The 22,807-nt window shown below is 34.3% G+C and overlaps 2 protein-coding genes across 2 annotated transcripts; both read right to left on the bottom strand.

Moving 5' to 3' along the window:
• Window positions 1-1,548: 1,548 nt before the first annotated feature.
• Window positions 1,549-7,360, bottom strand: LOC146998523 (uncharacterized). The gene is made up of 3 exons (XM_085810313.1): window positions 7,217-7,360; window positions 2,979-3,194; window positions 1,549-1,709 (listed from the first exon to the last, which is right to left on the bottom strand). Exons 1-3 carry the CDS (start codon window positions 7,254-7,256, stop codon window positions 1,564-1,566), a joined length of 402 nt encoding a protein of 133 aa, XP_085666439.1. The 5' UTR covers window positions 7,257-7,360; the 3' UTR covers window positions 1,549-1,563.
• A 1,928-nt stretch (window positions 7,361-9,288) lies between these two features.
• LOC146998524 (zinc finger BED domain-containing protein 5-like) lies at window positions 9,289-11,160 on the bottom strand. The gene is made up of 2 exons (XM_085810204.1): window positions 9,741-11,160; window positions 9,289-9,677 (listed from the first exon to the last, which is right to left on the bottom strand). Exons 1-2 carry the CDS (start codon window positions 11,158-11,160, stop codon window positions 9,289-9,291), a joined length of 1,809 nt encoding a protein of 602 aa, XP_085666330.1.
• Window positions 11,161-22,807: the final 11,647 nt, after the last annotated feature.

A 22,807-nucleotide genomic window follows, 5' to 3' on the forward strand; every position in this document is an offset into this window, starting at 1 on the left:
GTCCAAGGGTATCCCACCCCTCTTCCCTTCCAACAAACACACGAGAGGACTTTCGGGTCGCCGCATATTTAGTGCCGCCATATCGAACCAACAGTATACATTTAAAAATATCCATGCCTTCTCCGATTCGGGCCACCGTAGCAGTTGGGCTACAAATGCTTATGTAACCAGGTCATTCGTTGGAACTAAACCTGCATCGAATTGATATTGCAAGTGTCTTAACTGAAACCGACTAACCAAGTGATCGCCAATTTAATACTTAAAACAATAGTGTACAAACAGTCCTTTCGTATCAAGACGATGAAAAGTAAGTTTATTACACGAAAGTTAAACTATTGGAGACCAAGTTTGGAGCAACAATTTGAACATACTCATTAGACAATTCCTTTAAGATACATCATAACTGGATTACAGAAGAGTGGTTTCAAAACCAAAGATAAACCACATGCCTACAGTTTTGAAACTTATCGTAGGTTGTCAAGAATTAGTTTTAGGACGTACAAGAGGATTTCTAGCAAATGTTCATGATCGTTTCCAATGAAGTATTGGAAAAACTACCATTACTTTTAACTTTAAGTATTAAAATGCTCAGCAGATCGAAAAGTTTAGACGAGGTCAAAGATTACATACGAGTACTTGCTGAAACAGGTATAACTCATACTGAGCATATTAGGAGTCAAAATATTAAGACTGAAAATTAACTAAAATTCAAGTTAACAATAAGTCACGTTATTGCTTTCGAGTTCTATGTGAAAAGGACAGCCGTGTATTTGGTTTAAGAATTGCTGCCTCGATGCTAGTTGTATAGCCGAGGTCCCCAATGTTTAATCCCCAGCAAAGTATCACATTAAATCGTTGGCCATTAGATTTGATCCGAGCAATTAAGTGTTAAAACCACTTCCCTCGCTTCGATTGTAGTTGAACTTTAAGTGTAACTTATTTTAACTACCCCAAGCACTTCGCTGAAGTTTAACAAATTTAAGGTAGACTTAAACCTGTTTTTGTGCGGTACATGAAAATTTCAATGAAATGTGAACATAATTGACGAAGTTAACAAAAATAAAATAGGGAGTTCAGATCTTTTATACCCGAGTACCGAGACACAAGTGTCTAGTCAAACAACAGTTGTCGCAAAAACTGATGACCTACTGCATGGCAAGTGAAAAGTGAACTCTAAAACGACTGACTATTTTTATAGCTACTCATGAAGATTCGCGAGATTTACGTTACCCCTATCCACTGCACAAAAATAGTTTTGGGTGTACTATTTTCGCTACAGTTTCAATTTTGAGAACATACGTAATCAGAACTAACGCTCAAATATCAAAGCTGTACATTTTTAGTCAAACGAATACCATTTTACCAACCTCGGGTGTATTCATCATCCTTGAAAAGGCTTCAATTAACTGAGATGAAAGCCGAGAGAGAGATCAGGTATGTGAAGAATTGTTCAACTGACAGAGCTATACGTGAAAGTTGCTAAATGGTGAACAATTTCGAAACAGCTTTAAATAAAAGCTTCACAACTGGAATTTCAAAGAATATTAAACCTAAAGATAAAGCTTACCAACAAATCTTTCCAGTCTTCTCTACATCATCTTCAATACTTTGACTCTGCGTAACAAACTTTTCGAATTCATCGTAGCACCTTCTTTCCAACTTGTCTAGAAGGGTTTTCCTGCAGCCATCAGCTCTAACAATTTCAACGGCTGTCAAAGTCACAAGAGGAATAATTAGAAAATACACAATACTGAAAGGCTCTGCATGTGTTACAGTAAAGAAAAACTTGGGATTTACAAATTGTGCGCTCGTTATATTTGAAGCGAAGAAACGCCATTTTCATTATTAACACACTGTTCTCTTAAAGATCGTATTGATCGTGCTGTAGAGAATTTCAACAGCCATGAATAAGTTTGTTATAGGTGAATAAGCAAAAAAATTTAGTCAGGGAATATTTGTTGACCACTTATGAACACAGATTTTTATTTCAAAAATCATGCAACTTCAACATTAAAGATACGCCGAAATAAGCACATTTCTTACAGGTCTCATTTGAATTTAAATTTATTAACTTGGCTATACGGATTTTGGAACAATAGAAGTAAAGGATGTTTCTAGAGATTTGATGGTTTAAAATTTATGCAAATTTCCTCATTAAAAAAACCAATTTACGATATTAATAGAGAATTTCTACGGACGAGAGTAACTCCCGCCAACCTGAAAAACAGATTAAATTTTGCATTCTCTCAACTAGTTAAATTTAAGATTAAAAACCTGAACATATTGAAAATTGACTAAAGTTAACAAATGAAGTGTCGCAGCTGAATAGCTTGAAAATCACTCAGAAAAGTATATTAATGACTTAACAGAAAACTTGAAAGCAAGATATTTAAAAGTATTTTGGGTTTATTGCAATGTAGATTCATTTATTGTTTAATAGTTTCAGCAGTTCGATATCCGGCGAATAATTAGGTTGTATTGACATTTTCGAGGCCTTTACATAACACAAATTCAAGCCAGTTTTGAGTAGAAATTCGCATAGAAAGTATTTTGTACATCTAAGTAGCTTTTGCATGTTACTCTTTATAAATACCGCAGAGTAACCAAGAAATGTCTACTCTAGAGACGAAACTTTTGAAAGTTATTTAAATGGTTTGTATTCTTGTTAACATAAAGGAAAACGAAGGTTGCATTTAGACAATTCATAAAAGTGAAATAATCAAATACCAACAGAGATACAAAGTTTCTTATGCCTTATCCACAAAATCAATGGAGTGTTTTTAAGACGCCATTTAGGGAACGAAGTTTATCGAGAGTAAATATTTAAGGCATGACATTACGAATCAAGTCATTTCAAAACGCAGAAATGAATCACGTAATCTTAAATGCAGAAACATTCATGTCATCAGTAAACGAAACTTGCGAATTTTACTTTAACTCAACGAAAATTACAGCGATGCTAAAATGTTTTAACTTACTTGGGTCAGATGAGACTTCTGCACTGAAGGTAACAAACTGATTTGTATCATTAATTAAAATTGCAGTTAGATTCTTAATACCCTCCGAGAAGTAATCCATGCCTTGAGCAAAGCCTTCGGAAGAATTGAGAGCCATTTCAGGTACGTGCTTAAGACTACCATTTAGGGAATTCTTCATTCTTCCAAGTACAGAGTCTAGAGTTGCAGCAGAGGCATCTGAAAAAGAATAAATTCATAGAAGGCGTAAACGCATATTCTGAAAAGATTAGGAATATTGCAACACCAATGACGTAAGGTTTAGGGTACATTTTACTTACAATGTGGTTTGAGCTCTAAATTGGATATAACATGTATACCTTCTCAGAGCCAAAAGAACCATTTAAGAGAGATTTTTTCAAAGATTTAACTTCAGACAATTTTGCATGAAGTGATCTATAAAGGTTTTGTGAATGTTGTACACAAATCTTCCGAAAAGGTGTTTATAAGTACAACCTGTTACAAAATTCATACAATTCAAAGAATTAAGCTCTTTTGAGAACAGGAGTCAATGTAAATAGCCGATTGCTATACTATGAAAGGACTTTTCTGTATACAGAACTGCAAAGTTGGAACACCGGTTAAGTTTTATTTGAACATTGAAGTTTTACTTCTGCTGTCGAAATAAGGTAAATAGGGTCATTTTATGTTTAAACTTTGTAATTCAACCTGGGCGGTTCTCAATCTTCATCTGCTCACTCGGCAACTTTCAGTTAAATATTAAGCTTTAGTTTTTCGCTCGATAAGTTTGTAATCCTGAAACAGCTGCTGCTAAAAGAATTTGAAAGAACCAAATTTAAAAAGTCATTATCCTAAGAACGTTCTCAGCACTGCCATATAAATACAATCACGCGAAATTGCTTCAAAGGAACATCAATAAGCTTTGAAAATGGAGAGAATTTTATCTTATTGGTCAACATTTTCGGCAAGATTAGAAGTGCTAGTTATTTTGAAATAGGTGCAGGTCTTAGAGGAAGTTCATATCCGTTGATATATATTTAACATTTTAGAGCAACATTCGGAGTCATTTTAGAATATATCAACTTAGTCGCTGGAGTTTAGTTTAACAAGATTTGAATGCTATTGCAAATAACTAGAAATCGAAAAGCTTAACATCGCGATGAACAAATGACAATAGAGCACAGTGATGGTCAAATGGTAAACCGTGAACTCTTCAGGTGACTTGCGGCTAAGCTAGAACTATCCTAATTGTGTTTATTACCGCATTTACAAATTTATAATGCTTTGTTCCAAAGGTTTCACGAAATTAATACCGTAAGATTACAACAGATGTTTATCACAGCAGGGCACGTTATTAAATATTTGCTAAACATGCAGCTCCAACGCAGACTGGTCCTTGAGGATGCAAAAGTTAACGGCTACCGATATAGGACAAGCATTTTAGAGAATTCATATAAATACGCAAAACTTTTGAAGTTTCACTTGCCTTTTAGAAAATATTTCGCTACTTCATTAGTAACTGCTTTAAGCCTATACACCTAAATATTGTATTTTTGGTATACAGAGATGTTAGTTACGTAATATTTTGATACATATAGTATTAATAACCTTAATTCTGAGCATAAATCTAAACACATTATCGACAATTAACACACAATTGAAAATCGATTCAACTTCGCTTTACTGCAATTCATGTATTTTAGATCTCTAAACTTCTACTTAACATTTACTTAATAAAAATCTGTCAATATGTTCTATTTTAAAGTCCATTAAACGGACTTCAGATCAAATGGCAAGATGTCCTAAATACGCATCATAAAAATTAAAAGTTGGAATTCTAGTCAAGTTAGTATACAGCCGATCATTTAAAAGGATCAGATTAGTATTCTTGAAAGTCAGTTTGGTTTCTATCATGATAAAGCAAGAAAGGGTTATCTGCCTAAAGTGAAGGCTGCCTTCGTGGAGGAATGAAGGGAGACTGCCTCACATCTACGTTACATATACGGGAAACCACGAATCCGTTCACCTGGGATAGAACACAGATCGAACTACCAGTATTGAGCGAATTTACCGCTAGTCTACGAGGAGTCTATTTTCTTGTCAAAGGTTCAAGTCTTCAAGAAATTATTTGGAGCTTTTTCGCTGCAAGGCAACAAGCCATAAGTCTTGGATAATGTTGCCTGTTGGTCACTTGGGTGTATCGTCAAATTCTTTGCAATAAAGTTGTTTCTAAACCGCTTTTCTTTAATAAAATAGTATCTTTAGTTTAGAGAGATTTTTAACCCCATCGGAATGAGTTAGGAACGAAAGAATTCTCCCTGAAAGTACCATGTTCGCGTATGCATCTTTTTAAAGGAATTTTGGCGTGCCTTGTACCATAACAGAGAACATGCAATCATTTAGTTAAACGTTAAGATCATTTCACCTTTATTATTAAAGATGATGGTATTAAAAATCGTATATAACGAATGCTACTCAGACTTTCTTAATAATTAAAAGCAAGGTTACAGGTACAGATAACCTATTGGAACTAAAAAAACGTTAATTAACGACCGTTCCAGTTACCAGAATACAAATGCAATTTTATAATTAAGCTTATAGAAATAATGAGAACGTAGGTTATAGATTTATAAAATTTGTACTGTATTCTTGTTATCCAAGTTGTGCTCGAGTAATTTAGAGCAGTTTAAAATCTGGAAATCTTCATTACGACAGCAGGATAGGTTTAAAATAATTTATTTGCAATATATTGCTGCATACAGTAGCATTTCAGCTTTTAAATAAGCGATTTGGAGAGAAAAAGGAGTAACTTTGCTCAGGTTGCTGTAGAAGAATTTGCTCATAAGTTGCTTAAAAAAGCAGCTGGCAAGCTTGCCGAAAATAAATCGCTGGGATTTCTAATGAGGCATGATTTAAAATTCAAAGTAGTGACTGAATTACTAACGATAATAGTTATTAAATTTCAAGTTTAAGGATGCTTCTGTGTTTTAGATATTGAGAAAAGAATAGATTTTGATTCTCCTCATAGAAAACGTACTCCAAGATTTAAGAAATCTGCGAAGTTATTTGAACTTGGATGCGCAATGAAAAATTTGAGGATATTTAGTGGTTAATTTTAAAGAAGAAACGGTTTGAGAAATCTTGAGCTTTATTTAAAATGCACCGTTTTGCTAGTTTAAGGTCGAAATTTTCAATCCTATACATACGCACTTTTTTAACGAAGATGTAATGAGTAATTTTCTGCAGGGTCGTAAGTCTGCAGACCTATTACAGATAAATTTCACACAAGGCACATTTCAAGCAATAGGAAAGGAACCTGAGCTAATATTTAAAGACTTAGAAGAATTCTGAAGCGGAAAAATGGCCATCGTACATCAACGGAAGATTACAGAATTTATACCTGAAATATGAAGAATCTAGATGGCAGTTGCGAAAATAAAGCCAAATACTTCAAATAAAGTTATTACTTATATTAAAAGTATTAAATTCCAGTACTTAATGCAAAAATGGGAGTTCTGAGCACAGCTATTATCGGCGATTGTCAAGTTTTCGTAAGTTAACCATTGGCGTGGAATTTTTTTAATTTAAGTAAGATTTGAAGAGAAACACGCCAATGAAAAACTCCTCGAAACAAAGTAACGTTGCTTTTTGCCCGTTTAACTGTTCCAACCTACTGGAGCACAACAGTTTCCAAATATATGCAATCAGCAAACAATATAATGGAGATGAGACGTAACGAAATGTATATCTTGAAGTGTAACTTACTTATTCTTTAACATCAGAAGTAGATACATTGAAAATAAAGTAAGTACTACACGAAAAACTGCTAAAATGCTAGCGATCAAAGGTGGAACGGAATTGAAAGTGTGTGCACTATTATACATTAAAAGTAAAATGAATTGTATAGAAGTAACGGTTTGTTTCACTATTAAACTAATTCCCCTCGTTTTTTAACTTCATATACTAAAATCAATTAGTGAAATAGCACATAATTGTATTTCCTTAATTTAGAGTACGATGAATGCAAGAACATATAAAATACACAGACTGCTTGTTATTCAAGTATAGATCAAAAGCAACTTACGCATTTTAAGTAATCCACAATTAAGCATAAATAGTTCATCTCTTAACAGTCGCTTTAATGTTTAATCTCGAGTGAACAAACTAGAAATTTTGTTTGAAACATTTAGTAAACTGAATTCACACCGTATAAAATTTGAAGAAATAAAATACGCACTTACCGACAAAGATCGCAGCCGCAATAAAAAGTAAAAACAGCATTTTTAAACAAACAACGAGAATGAAAGAAAGACTAATAAGAGCGCACACTTCCAAGTGGCGACGAGTAAGACTACTGATGATTCCCTCGCAGACAGCTCACTATAATGCGCCATTTTCTGATAATTTAAACACTGGGTGCAGATGTAAAATTTGCATATTGTTCATTTTATCTCGTAATACGCAGAGCTTACGCAATTCCATATTGTAAGTTGGATTTTTGAATCTCTAGATTGTTTAAGGTTTAAGCTTTTAAAATAAAAGTTTTTTAGTAATATTCAATCGAAGAAACTTAAATTACACAGTATTTTTAGTTATATGTCATGCATTAGTAGGGAAGAGGTGGAAATCTGAGAGAAAAGTTTTGACAATTTTCAACTTTCTATGGGTTAATGACTGATTTATTAAAACAAAGCAATGTTAATGACTGATTTATTAAAACAAAGCAATGTTAATGACTGATTTATTAAAACAAAGCAATGAATATTGCAGTAAATATGTTTATTGTGTTTAAATGAATTATTAAGAGATATCAAATTATGATTCAGTTAAGCGATGTAATTTGAAATGTAACATAACAACCTCCTCCCTTTTTCTTATTAGGTAAAAGTTAACGTTACCTTAAGGTTAATAATATGCTTCGGTCGAATCTGGCAATGGTCTTTTTCAGTCTGCAAAATATTCTCTTTGTGAGTTAAATCTCATATACGCGGAATATTTGAATGAGTGTAAAATAAAATTTCAAGACAGGATAATTTTTTAAGCAAAATTAGAGGTAGGACGAATCCTAAATTTTTTCGAACGTAAAAGTTAAAAATTTATTGAATTTTATTATACAAATATAATAACAAGAACAAAAAAATCTGAAACCGTCAGCCCATAACCTAATGCCAATTCTATGTTAAGACATGCAACGAGCTATAAGTAAACTATCACTTCCGATTGATCGATGGAAATAAAATCTAATCTCAAAACTTTATGACTGAATGTTAATTATCCATACTATTAATTCTTATTATTCTGTTCTTCCATACAGTGGAGAACGATAATTATCATGTACATATCAGTTCTCAAGCGGAACGTTGCAAATGACATACAGTTAAGGATTCACAAATCAGCAATTTAACAATCGCAGAGTTTTTAAAACCAGCATATTGTTAGAAATCTCGACAGAATGTTAAGTGCTGCATACGTTTATTTTTATATTCGTTACGTATTTTATATCTGCTATATTATTTCTTTAAAAATAATACATAGCAATGGGATTTGGTGGCAACATCCTTACATTTCAAAAGTGATTCGACACAAAGTGAAACGAACATAAAGTTGAGGATTGAGGTTAGTATAGTTAATTTGTTTGATAACGAAAATTCGTCTTCTTAGTGAGCTTATTCTCGTTGCATTTAATTCTAAGAATAATAGTTCTACTAATTTTAGGAATATATTTCATGCTTACATGTTGTTCTCAGTCACATAATTCAGAAGTTTAAGTAAAGTGACACATCCGGCTTATCAATTTTATCAAAAATCTAATATGATGTTTCCGCAGATATAAAGGTCTTGTAAGGATTATGTTAATTTTATTAACAGTTAAATTTTGAGTTAAACTTCCTTTCTTATCGATTCTTAATTTAAACTTACCAATTTCAGCCAGAACGTAGTTTTAGAATCACATCTGAATGCTAATGAGGAAAAGCGGTATTTAACCGCGAAGTTCTACGCTCTTAGCGAGAGAGATACCAGATATTCTGGCTTCACGCGTCCGCCTTTTTATATTCGTATGCTATTATTACGCTCGGCCATACTTTAGGCCAGCGTTTCCCAACCTTTTTTGGCCAAGGCACACTTGTCGCGGGGAAAAAATCACGAGGCACACCACCATTAGAAAATGTTAAAAAATTAACTCTGTGCCTATATTGACTATAATAAAGTAATTCTCTTGAATAGGAATCAAATAAGCACAAAGAAAGTATTTTATAATTACTTTATTATGAAATATTAAGTAAACAGAACAGTGAAAAATTATAAAATACTTTCAGTGCGAAACCTGGGCCTGTTTGGCTGAACACAAAGCTGATATTCTGGCTGGAATCGAAGAAAGACACACACGTAGCTCTTCGTCAACAGTTCTCAGTCTCTCTCTGTATTTGGTTTTCATAGCAATCATGCTTGAAAAGCTAATCTCACACATATATGTAGTAGAAAAAGGGAGCAATGTCAAAATAGATTTGTTTGCCAGAAGGGGGAACTCCTTGGCAGTATCCAACCAAAAACTGTCCAAAGGTAGATCAGCAAATCTTAGCTTGCAACCACGATTTTGTCTCAGTTCAATTAGTTCCTCCTGCTTCTGTAAAGTCATTTCCTTTCCAACAACTGATGCTGAGCTATAAGGGTCCCTAACCCAGTCAAGGCATTCAGTGTAGACTGAAGAGAAATAAAATGACAACTTCTCCTCAAGAGTTTTTAAATGCTTAACTATTATCTCACACAGTGCAGCAGTGTGAACACATTGCCATTGCATGGTGAGCGTGAACATTTCAAGATTGCCACTTTCCACGTGTTGATGCCAGAGTTGCACTTTTGAACGGAATCCATTTATTTTATCTGTACTTGTAAGCAGGTTTTCATTTCGGCCTTGCATTCGGGTGTTCAATTCATTCAGATGATGAAATATATCTGCCAGGTATGCCAGCCTTGCACACCACTCATCACTTGCAAGCTGCTTTGCGTAATCTGACCCCTCATTTGTCAGAAACACTTTAAATTCCTCCCGCAGCTCATACACACGAACCAAGACCTTGCCACATGACAACCACCGGACCTCCGTATGAAACAGCAAGGTTTTATGCTTTGCTCCCATCTCCTCACACAAAGCTGCAAATATGCGACTTTTCATGGGTCGTGACTTTACAATGTTTACCATGCGCACAACATCATCCAACACATGAACTAAGGCTGATGGTAAAGTCTTGGCTACGAGGGCCTCGCGGTGTAAAAAACAATGCGTAATAATCACATCTGGATTTCTTTCCTTCACTCTGCTTACAAAGCCTTTGGTGCGCCCGACCATGGCTGCAGCTCCATCGGTGCAGACACTTGTGCAGTTTTCCCACTTAAGTCCTCCTTGTTCAAGGTATTCTGATGTGACCCGAAAAATTTCTTCTCCTGTTGTTTTTTCTGGCAATACCTTGCAAAAAAAGAAGTTTTCTCTAATTGCATCACCATCAACAAAACGCACATTAGCTAAGAGTTGAGCATGTCCACTGATATCAGTAGACTCGTCAAGTTGCAATGCAAATTTCTCACTGATACGGATCTTTTCCAAAACCACACTTTCGATGTCTGCAGACATGTCATTAATACGTCTGGAAATTGTGTTGTTTGAGAGAGGGACTTTGGCTATTTCCTTTGCTGCTTCAGGTCCGAGCATCTCCTCTACAATAGCTTTGCAGGCAGGAAGTATTAATGTCTCTGCCACAGTGTGCGACTTTTTTGTCTTGGCTATAAGTTCAGCAACTTGGTAGCTAGCTTTAAGAGCTCTTTCATTTACCTTTGTTGTTTTTCTCATAAAAGTTGCCTGTTTCTCCATGTTGTCACGCAGGCGAACAAAATAGTCCACATTCTTGTTTTGAAGCAAAGGGTGTTTCGTTTGGAGATGGCGTTTAAGTTTGCTTGGGACCATAGCACTGTTAGCTAGCTTTTCACCACACACCACGCACAGTGGAGTTGGTTTGTGTTCATCTCCAGTGAAAGTAAATCCAACTGAAATATAGCTTTCGCTATATTGCCTTGCGCCAGAGAATTTAACCATCTTTGCTTTCTTTTGACCCCCACTCATACTCGGGCTCTCATCTGGCTCCAGATTTTGTTCAGAGTCCAGTTCTTTCCTTTTCAAAAACTTGTCCATCACTGCAGTATCAGTGTCTCTCTCCTCACAGCAGCCGTTGTCTCTCTGACACTGTGTGAGGCGTCTGCCTGCGTCTCATGGGGGCGGGGACACGGCGGACACTTGTCAAGATTGTCAGGGGGAGGAGTTATAGCACTGCACAGCGCCGTGACCACCTATGACACTGGCGGGGGGAGTGACGGGAGGAGTTATAGCGGGCGAACAGCACCGTGACACCCAGACCCGGCGGCACACCACGGTGCTTCAGACGGCACACCAGACGGCACACAGCGGTTGGGAACCGCTGCTTTAGGCCCTTGATAGGTTCGCAGTCAATTAGCGTTAAAGGGCCAATTCTGTTAGAATTTTGATAGCTTCGGCTATATCTCTTTAGTTAAGATTAGCTTAGTTTAATTCTTAGTTTCTTAAGTGGAAGTTCAAGTGTCGACTTTATTGTACAGCTCCAAGACGGAGCTCTGTTAAATCTTTATTGGAATAATAAAGGGTTATCTTATCCTTCTATCTTGTTGTTTCCTGTCACACGAACTCAAGCGATTATTCGCTTACTAGTTCTTGAGATTCTTCACTTTTAACTGTCACTTAGAATTACACAGTGGAGAATCCTACAGTCTTAAATACTAAAATTGGAACGTTTTGATTATATTTTAATTTACTTTAAATCTGATCAACTCTTCATATGAATGCACAACGCTTAAACACAGAAAATGTAAATTTTTGGAGTTTCATGTAAGAGTTATCATGGACGAAAAAATCGTCACATTTACAGACACACAGACAGACATAATGGCAAAAACAGTAAAACCTATTGTGGAGAACCTAATTCATGCTTATGCAATGAAAATTCCCTGTTTAATTTTTTAGACTGTAAACGTTGTTTTCCTTACCTACGCATGTAAGTTGGGTGAGGGGTAAAAGTAATAAGCGTTCTTTTATCCCTTTAGCGGAGCTGTGAAGATCATGCTCGTTTTCTCGGCTTAAAGTCCCGTAAGTGCAAACAAGTCTGTTTGAATTTCAATTAAAGTACCAATATGCGGTTGCCTATTTTTTTTCCAAAATGTAAGATTAAATAAGAAAAATGGATGAAAGAACTGTCACACATATACAGAGAGATAATTTTAAAAGTAGTTAAAACATGTTACGGACTGTCGCCTTAATTCGTGTTTATTCACTGAAAACTCAGTATATCTTTTTTTTAAACCAAAAGCATTACCTTACATATGTATATAGATTTATAGAAGGTAAAAATGAAAAAGTTTTTAATTAAATTTCAAATATGCATTTAATAAAAATCAAATTTGAGAAAACACTTTTTAAAAGATTATATTTATCAAAACAAACAACTCCCCCCTCCGAAAAAAAATCTAAAAGAATTTAGATTTTAAATTACACCCACCCAAAGGGGCGTTTTTTTAACGTTTTGTGTGTTACCTTTATTTATTAAATATCATGTTCTTTGCACTTAAACGATAAAATTCAGCTCAATAGCAATGTCGCAAAATAATTTTAAAATGAGCATATCTTTAGAATTTCCGATGCACAGTTCCGCGAGCTGGAGATAAAAAAAAGTTTTTTTTTTTTTTTTTTTCGTGGATTGTTGCCATTGCTTGCTTTTAAATCGTTAGGTGTGTTACTCAAAAATTCGTTAAAGTTTTACAAAATATGAAATCGATAAAAAACAAATTCCAAATTTCAAATTTGGTCTTTCACATGCCCATATTCGTAGGAGGATTACGTCATTTAAAATTCGATGGCTCTAAGTACCGTTGTTTTATCACAATGCGAGAAATATACATACATTTATGCAGACTTTTCATTATTTAATTTCTCCAAATAGAATGCAGGACTCTAACATTTGGTGGCAACAGTTCGAAAAGTGATTCGCCGTTTATAGTGATTCCATGCAAAATCGCAAAACGAAAACAATAGTCCTTCAGGGATAAAACCCCTTTGGACTAAAAATGCAACAATAGAAAATCTGAAAGGTTTCAGATGTTTAATTACGTCCAAAAGAGCGTTTTTTCAATGGTTTGTGTGTTACCTTTATTTATTAAATGTTATGTGCTACGTACTCAAGCTATAAAATTCAGTTCAACAGCAATATCGCAAATTAATTTTAAAATGAGCATATCTTTAGAATTTCCGATAAAGAGTCTCGCGCGCTGGAGATAAAAATGATTTCCTCCCCCCGTACAGTGTTGCCATTGCTCGCTTTGAAATCGTTTGGTTTGTTAATCAAAAATCCGTTGAAGTATTACAAAATATGAAATCGATAATAAAACAAATTTCAAATTCAAATTAGGGCTTCCAGATGCCCATGTTCTATGAAAGATTACGTTATTCAAATTTTGATGGCTCTAGGTAGCGTTGTTTTATGAGAAACATACATACATTCATGCAGATTTTCAGTAGTTAATTTCTTTAAATATAATACAGTGCAATAATATTTGGTAGCAACAATTTGAAAAGTGAAACAATGCTTATCATGAATCGAGGTAAAATGCCAAAACGAAATAAATAGTCATTCTTGGCAAATTGCCCCTTTGCACTAAAAAGTGAGTAAAAGTGGTATTTTATTTTTTCAGTTATATTTTTGAAGAATCTTTAATGCATTGTAACTGCATTTTTCATGAATCTCTTCAAATGAAAGTGCTGGAAGGTCAGGATTATTTCAAGAACTGACATAAATAAACTCTGAAAATATGAATACTGGACGCGCGGATGAAGGAAGTAGTTCTTGTTCCTTCTTCCTTGACGGACGGCAATAAAACTGATTTTTTATAAATTCTGAGATAAAAAGCTTTACAATTTTTATTCTTCGAATAGTGCAAAGTGCATGCAGATTCTAGTTTACGAATTTGTCGACTATTAGAATGAACCATTTCTAACAAAAATTATATTTGAGAATCTATAGTGGTGCCATCTAGAAATGCAAAAGGACACTAATTTAAATAATTATAGTTTGTATAGGAAGCGCTTGATAACCACACCATCATAAAACTGCATGGAATATTATTATGGTTATAAGATATATGTAATGAGTCTATATGTGTCTATATATGTATGTGTGATATATGTCTTAATTACTTATCCAATTGCAAAAACTGCAATGTTTACTGTTTACGAACGTGATATATAGACATAACATACATATGCATCTTTCAAGTGAATATACTGTGACTTTATACTATTCCATAAAGATGTATTAACATGATATCAATGTATTCATTAAGTTCATTCAAAATGATGGCCCCTATAACAAGGGAACTCTAGAACAGATTGAAATGCATAGAATGTTTTTCTAAAATTAAATATAGAAGAATTATAATTTTGTCTCAAGTTTATATGCGTTATAAACCGTAAACATTGCTATTAAAGTTATGAGTATTTTTAATTGGCTATAATTCATATACCTGATCATAAAATTAATTACGCTGTGATTTTTATTCTCAATGGTTACGTTATAACCCAGAAATAAAATCAAGTTTAAATTCTCAATAGGACTTTTCCCAAAATAAACAAATATATTGCCTTCCTAGCATTCTGCGCAACCAGAATGACTGTCAAAGGATGCAGGCGCCATCTAGTGGAGGTAATAAAATTAATGTAAATTTGTGGGGATAGGATGCTGTTGCCGATACATTTTAGCATCATGACCCACAAATTAGCCGCATGACCCACAAATGTATAGCCTCAATTTACCACAATCCACAGCATACAATCATTTTTTTAAAAAAGTTTATTCTTACCGAAAAAGTGTAAGAGGGTTCGTAGATAAAAATAATGCAACAATGCCATAATAACTGAAAAAGTAATTATTAACAACCAATCAAAAATTAAATAGATGTATGCAGATAAATAAAATACTCTTAAGGCCACAACGGCGCAAAATAATTTTTTTTGCGATGAGGGAGGAGCAGGATAGAGTTTTAGCTAAGGTAAGCAAGAGCTTTAGGCACAACATTCATTTCGGAACTTTTCAATAACCACATTTCGGTTCATATGAAGAAAAAACAAAATAAGGAATTATAAGCTGATTTGGGAACCTCAAATATGTGGCTCGTTTTATTATTAGGCCTTTCGAGTTGTAATAAGATGACAATAATTCATGTTGTGTAAGGTTGGTGTCAGTATTTGAATCAATAAATTAAATAATTCAAGCGAAATGTTATTCCTTACTATTTCAGAAAACGCATGGAATAACTCATTCACACTGATATATTGAGGAAAGGGAGCAACGTACGCTTAGTGAGAAAAGTCTTGTTCAAATATAAATAAATACGTCACGAAACGTTTGAATATCCTTAAAAAAAATTAATGGTTTTAATTTAGCAAAAATAGACATCAAGTAACAGTTTGAGAACTTGCTGGATGAATATGGCGCCATCTCGTTAATTTAATTAAAAGCAACATATAACGTGTCCGTTTTATTCATTTTAGGGGCTAACGTAAAAACATAAAACTCAGGTCGCAGCTAACATTTTAAATAAAGAAACATTCATGGACTTTTGTGCTTTTAAGTTTCATAAATCTGTAACTGGAAGGAAAAACAAATGTCATAAATAAACATACAATTTTTAAATTATTGAAAAGCTGATTCAGTGCTTTTTACTTCCTTGTACGAAGTAAAAAGGAAGTATTGTAATCGCGAAAAGTTTCAGGCAGCATATTTCAACGAAAATATCCATTTTGACCGCTATCGAATGCAATTTAACGATGTTTTTGCGTGATATCTGTACGTAAGGACAGAATAAAATACTCTTTTCCTTCAAAAAAATTATAAAACTGCTTTAAAATTAATTCTGAAGGGAATTTTTCGTGGCGTCTGTACGAACGTATGTACGTACGTGCGTACGTACGTAAGTGCGTGCGTGCGTGCGTACGTATCTCGCATAACTCAAAACCGAGTAGCCGCAGAACGTTGAAATTTTGTATATAGGACTGCTATAACATGTAGATGTGCACCTCGTATTTTGGTTGCAATTGGCCGCGCCAAACATATATATTTATATATATATCCACTCTGTTACCCGGCTCAGTGATCTCAGTTTCTTTACTCTTATATGTTTGTAAATTGTACATTTTTTGCTTTAAAAATGATTGAATTATGTTGTTTTTATCTTCCGGTTAAGGATTTTATGCCTTTAGTAAATCTGTGTGCAATATTTTTAGAATTATCAGCAATTTTAAAGTTGTTTAATTGCCGCTAAGCCTTTTTCCAATGGCGGCCATTGATGTTTACATTTGAAACAGGAGACTAGTGGATTTGTTGCCAATCTAGAGAAACTTAGCTTTGCAACAACAAAGATAACGCATTCATTTATTATTGCCAATTAAATCCTGCTTAATTCTTTCTGGAATTTTTTCGAGGAAATAAGTGTTTGAGATTTACTTCGTAATTTTTAATATAGATATTTTGAGTTTTTATGTATTTTTGCCTTCTCGCGAAGTGAGAACTGAATTAATTAAATGAGAAATACTCAATCGTCTGTGAAAAACTGTTTCTTTTTTGTTTTGTTTGCTTCATTTCTTTCATACATCATTCTAGCTTTATTATAGTATTTGAATAGAACATGTGGCAACTATTAGATAATTCTATTCTTTAAATGATATAAATTTTGTGCATTATGAGTTATAATATGAACGAAATATATAAGTTAACTGTTATATAATTATTGGATTATATAACAGTTAACTTAGTTTCCGTTATATAATTATTATATAAGTTAACTGTTACATAATTATTAATACTGTTAAGTGAATCTAGCGCCAGAGTGTCGCTATGGTAAACAAATACTAGAGTGAATTTTAAAGAATGCATTTATTCTGTTGTGGTTTATGCGCTGTCGGCGAAGTAGATTTAATTCAATCCAATAAGTTTAAATGAAATGCAAGAAAAAATGCGTATAATTTAATATTTCAATACAAGGAAGTCATGTAGTGTACACATCAGATTTTTTACAAATATATTTTGGAGTTATGAGCAGTGTTATCCGTAACATTTCTATAATTCACTCTCTAGATAATATTTTTTTAAGGAGCAACAGAAAAATTAAAACCTGAATGACTGAGTAATGGCTATTTTTTTAAAACAATTAATATTCTTAAGAGCTAAAGATTTTTTTCTGCTTTAAATTAAAAGTTACACAAGAAAGATATAACAAATATTTTCAATATTTTCTCAAGGCTGCTAAAAGTTAATGTAATTTTTATCTGAATAAGTAAATTATTATTTATTTGCTTAGTTGAATATGGCAAAGCGTATGAGGAGTGTTGTTTATTCCGGCGTATGTCGCGCATTTCTATCACAAAAAATTATGATGCAAATTTACGAGTGTACCTTATACGCCGGATATAAAAGTGATATACTTAGTTTTTTCGGATGTACTCCTTGGAAATCTGCTGAAGATACTCTTATAGCTTGCAGTATCGAATAGTAATAGCTTGCAGTATCGAAAGAAAACGAAGTTTACCACAGTTCTTACTTTTCTGGATTTCAAAGGTGGCTCTTGGTGGTCGTCTATCTTAAAAATTCTAAGATTCTGGTATACCACATAATATACAGGGTGGTTATAATTAAAGTAACCCTATTCAGACCCCTCTAGAACCTGTTATACTTACTGAATTTTGATGAAATTTGATACACAAGTATATGTTACATGGACCATGGGGAAACGATTTCTGCAATAAAAAGCACTTCAAATTTTGACCATCAGTGAAAATTGTGGCGCCTAAAGAAAGACAAAACATCTGTCAGAATCATTAAAATGTATTCAGTTACAGAATGTACTTAATGTGTGCTCCGACCATTGATATCAATTACGTGTTGTAGGCGCATTATAGCGCGTTCAATAATAGCGCGAAGTAACTCTCGAGGGATTTCAGAAAGATGGCGTGTGGCGTGTAATGCTGGCTTTCAACTCAGGTAAATCCTAACTCTTCCTTCATGAACAATCCTCACAACCAGAAATCACAGGGATTTAAGTCGGATGAACGAGGAGGCCAGGCATCCGGAAGAGCTCTGGATATTACACGATTCTCGCCAAAGTTACCACGAAGCAGCTCTTTGACTTGGCGCCCAATGTAGGGAGCTGCTTCATCTTGCATGAACACAGTGGTCTGCAAACATTGTCTTTCCTGTAAAGCAGGAATAACTTGCTGTCGAAGAGTACCGTGCACTCGTCACAGGGTACGTTTTAGGACCTTGAGCAGTGAGCGTTTAAAAAAAAACCCGTCCGAGGATAAAATCAGCAGTAAGTACACACCTTTGCAGTCATAAAAATTTTATATGGTATTGGCATGTGGGGCTGCCGGGCAGGGGAATTGATTAAACTGAGAACTAAACTGGATTCATTGCAAAGGAGCTGGCTGCTTGCAATCACAAGAGCTTTCCGTACTGTTTCTACAGAAGTTATTTTCTTATTTGCTGGCATTCCGCCACTCTCAATTTTTTATAACTTTTACTATGAAAACTTTTTACTCAGCTATGGTTTTTAAAAGATTTTAACATGTGAAAATGGTGATATTTTGAATGGTAATACCTTGACAGGAAAAGATTTTATTAATATACATCCAAAAGATTTCAAGAGTATACCGTACGATAAAGATTATATGAATACTGGCATGATTGATATATACACTGAAGGCTCCGGATATAAAGGTGGAACTGGTTGCGCTTTTGTTATTTTTTATTATGGAGTCGAAACCTATAATAGAAAAATACGATTAGAAGGAAATAAATCAGTGTATCAAGCTGAAGCGGTTGCAATTAGAGAGGCACTGCGATGGAGTTATAAAAACTTAAAACAGGACTTTATAATACATATTTATTCTGATGCTCTCTCGGCCCTATAAGGCTTGGCAAATCCGGAACCAAGCAATGGCGTATATTTTCATTGGGTCAAGGCACATATTGGTGTTATCGGGAATGAAAGGGCGGATATGCTAGCTAAAGAGGCTGCCTTGGGAGAGGGTGATATTTATGAGGCTATTAATGATTCTAGAATTACCTTGAGAAAAATGAAAGCAAGTATAACTGAGAAATGGGCTCGGGAATGGAATGGTTCAAATAAAAATAAGGGTTACGTGAGGATTATTTAATAATATAGATACTATTCAAGTTATCAAGGATCATGGTAGATTCCCGGCCTATTTAAAACGTTATAATCTCCAGGGCAAAGATCAATGCTTGACTTGTGGAAGTACGGAAATGGACCTCATTTTATGGAAGAATGTAAACTTACCGAGAGCGTGAGGACGAGATTTGGAAAAATAAATGAACAAAATGTAATTGAAAAAAGAAAATTCTTGAATAGCTATGCAACAGAAATTATGAGGATTGTGAATGAACACAAGACTATCATAGGAATAGGACTTTAAATATTTTAATCTTTTATTTATTTATTTATTTATTATTATTATTATTATTATTATTATTATTATTATTATTATTATTATTATTATTTGTGTGTCTGTGTCGGGTGTGCTGCGTTAACCATGAGGCCGATTATTGTCGGCCACGAAGGTTGCAGCATACTCGTAAACTAAACTAAACTAAACTAAACACCTTGCAGTCACATAATCAGAATGCATTGGTTGTTGGTGCAGGACATTAAGAGGTGAAGCCTACCATATACACGGCAATTTTGATTACTCACAGCTCCATCTAAAGAAAAGTGTGCCGCATTTGACCATAGAATTTTCCAAGAATTTTCCACGCGTGACCAAAATCCTTTCTCGCCAAAAATTGATAAGCAAATTCAGAACGTGTTTGGTGGTCTTGTAGCATTTGCACTAAGTGGATCTTATACGGACATCACTTAAAATGGATCGCAGAATTTTTTATGCTGTCGACCAAGGAATAGCCAACTCACTTGACACCGATCGAACACTTGCTGAAGAATAGCGGGAACTGGAGGCTCTTTTCAACTACAGCAGTAGCGACTTCTTAAACAGTTTCATTCGCAACTGGTTTCCGCCCTCTTCCTAGCAGCACACCCAAGTCTCCAGTCATTTCAAATTTCATAATCATCTTCAAACCATTCTTCGACATGAGCCCCTTTCGCAATCCCTTTAAACGACGATATTCACGTAATGCAGCTAAGCTATTGCTGCCGTTCTGTTAAAACAGTTTTAACAGTAAAGCTCGATTCTTCTTCTGTAAGGGCATGATTAATGATGACAAAGGCACGCAGAATGATTTTCTGGCTCTGACTGCAAGTCTCTTTATAGGTTTGACTAATTTGCATAAGGAATTTTTGAAAATTGCCATCTGGTGGTCAAAATTTGAACACTTTTTTTATTGCAGAAATGTTTTCCCCATAGTCCATATAACGTATATACCAAGTTTCATCAAAATCCGTTAGGCAGAACGGGTTCTATAAGTGTCTGAACAAATTCATTTTAATTTTAACCGCGCTGTATATAACCTGCTTAAAGGCTTTTTAAACGGGAGGACCACTGAGGTTCAGCTTGGGTCCGAGGGTAAGGTTAATTCTCTGGGAAATGGCTGTTTTCAAGGCTCTGGGTACGGACCTACTCTTTGGAACATAATAAAAAATGATCTTTTAAACCGTTGTTTACAAGGTGCATTTACAGACTACTTACTTTTAATTTTGTAAGGTTTGAAAGTTATAAGCAGTGCTGTATTTTGTCCCCAGTTGGGCGATCTCTCATACGCTTACTTTCAATCCTTCAAAAAGTAAAGATTGTTCCCAGAACGTTTGATTAACAACATATCGCTCCTTTATACTCGAGGATTCTCCGTTGAAATCTGTAGAAACTGTTAAGTATTTTGATGTTATACTTGACTAAAAATTAACATGGAAAAAAATTAACATCGAATTCCTTTCTAAAAAATGCGAAAAAATTAATAACTGTTTTCGCTGAGCTGCCAGAAATACATTTGGAGTAAGCTATGAAGTCAAGAAACTGATATATAAGTAGTGTTGTTGTTGCTGTTGTGGGCGCAGCCCCGAGCTCCCTAGCCGATTCATATCAGCCATAAGGCCACAAAGGGGAAGGCCCGTCTAACAAAAAACGAGGCAGCCACCGAGCCAACCGTGCCCCAAAAAGAAACACAATTCATAATTTTAAAATTCTTAATCTTAAAAAAAAACAGACAATTTTTAATTTTTAAAGCCATAAAATATCAAATGCTCCCGCGAAACCAGGCCCGGGCCCCGAGCAACAAAAAAGATAGAAAAATGAAACATAACAAACTAAAAAAAAAGGTTCAAATGGTTGCAAGCCTTTTAAAATCTCTTTTAAAAACTCATAACATCCAATTTTAATTCTCTCCTAACTACCAATGCCCACAATACTTTTATTTTTATATATCACAGTCATAACATCTTGGGAAAATTTCAATAATTTATCATATTTCATTTGTGTTATATCTAATCCTGTTAATTCATATTTTGCCCTCACCCCTCGGATAAGAAAGAGTACATATCTCAACGAAATGTTCCGCATCTCCAATAAGATCACATTTGAGGCATCTATCGTTGCCCTGGAGGTGGAATCTCTTTAAATATTGTGGAAATCTTCCATGACCTGTGATAAGTTGATTCCCATCTATATCTGTATAGGTTTTCATTTTTCTATTTATTTTAATATTTTTTAAATAAGACTTTCGTCTTGTTGAATTTTCCCACATTTGACTCCATTGTTTATAATAGTAGTCTTTCATTTTTATAATCATTTTACTTCTTGCCGGATTTATAATATTGTAATCTAAACCATCTCCCAGGGCAGCCTCTTTAGCCAGTGTATCCGCCCTCTCATTACCTAGGTGACCAATATAAGCTTTTATCCAATGTAATTTTATATAATGTCTCTCATTGGCCTTGCGATATAATGACTTTATTTCTTCTATCAAATTACTTTAATATAAGCAGTGTATGGTGCCATTCAATTTCGCACAGTTCTCGTGCTTCATGTTCTTGCAAAAAAGGTTAACAAAAGAAATGAGACACATTTAACGGAGAATTCTTTCTTCTTCGTATTATCGGTGGTTGTAGAATCTTAAGTTATGAGGCTATATTTGTTCTTGTAGGAGTTTCGCTTATTGACTTCGAAATTGAATATAATAATAATATTTCCGAATATTGAATATAATATAATTTTCCTGTGGCAACTGAATACTTTGGATGACTGCGTAAATGGAAATGTCCCCTTCCCTGATATTTCTCATCCAGCTACTTTAGAGCCCATAAATTACTGCGATTATAAAGAGACTATTGAAATGTGTTTTCGTATAGTTTTCTTAACAGATGGCAGTAAAATGAACAATAAAGTTGGCTTTGTAGGTTTTTTTTTAAACCAATCTAAGGTTTGCTATTTTAAATACCGCATACGGAATGAATGCATAGTTTTTCAAGCAGAAGTTCTGTGTAATCTTGTCGTCAAATGGATCAAGGATAATGGGAGAGTATCTTCAAGGTGCCTTATTTGTTATAATTATCTTTCTTCTCTTCATCTTTTGAAAAGTATTGCCAGCAGTTACAAATTAGTAATCGAAACTCTATTTACTGTCAGTTCGCTTAGAACTAGGCTAATTGATATGATATCTGTTTTGCTTATGAGCGTGCTCATTATGGATTCTATGGAAATTATGAAATGATTCTATGGAGCTGATTCCGTAGTTAAA

Source organism: Stegodyphus dumicola, chromosome 2 (assembly GCF_044657685.1).
Source record: "Stegodyphus dumicola isolate Sdum_Otavi_A_Nest chromosome 2, ASM4465768v1".
Lineage (NCBI taxonomy): Eukaryota > Metazoa > Arthropoda > Arachnida > Araneae > Eresidae > Stegodyphus > Stegodyphus dumicola.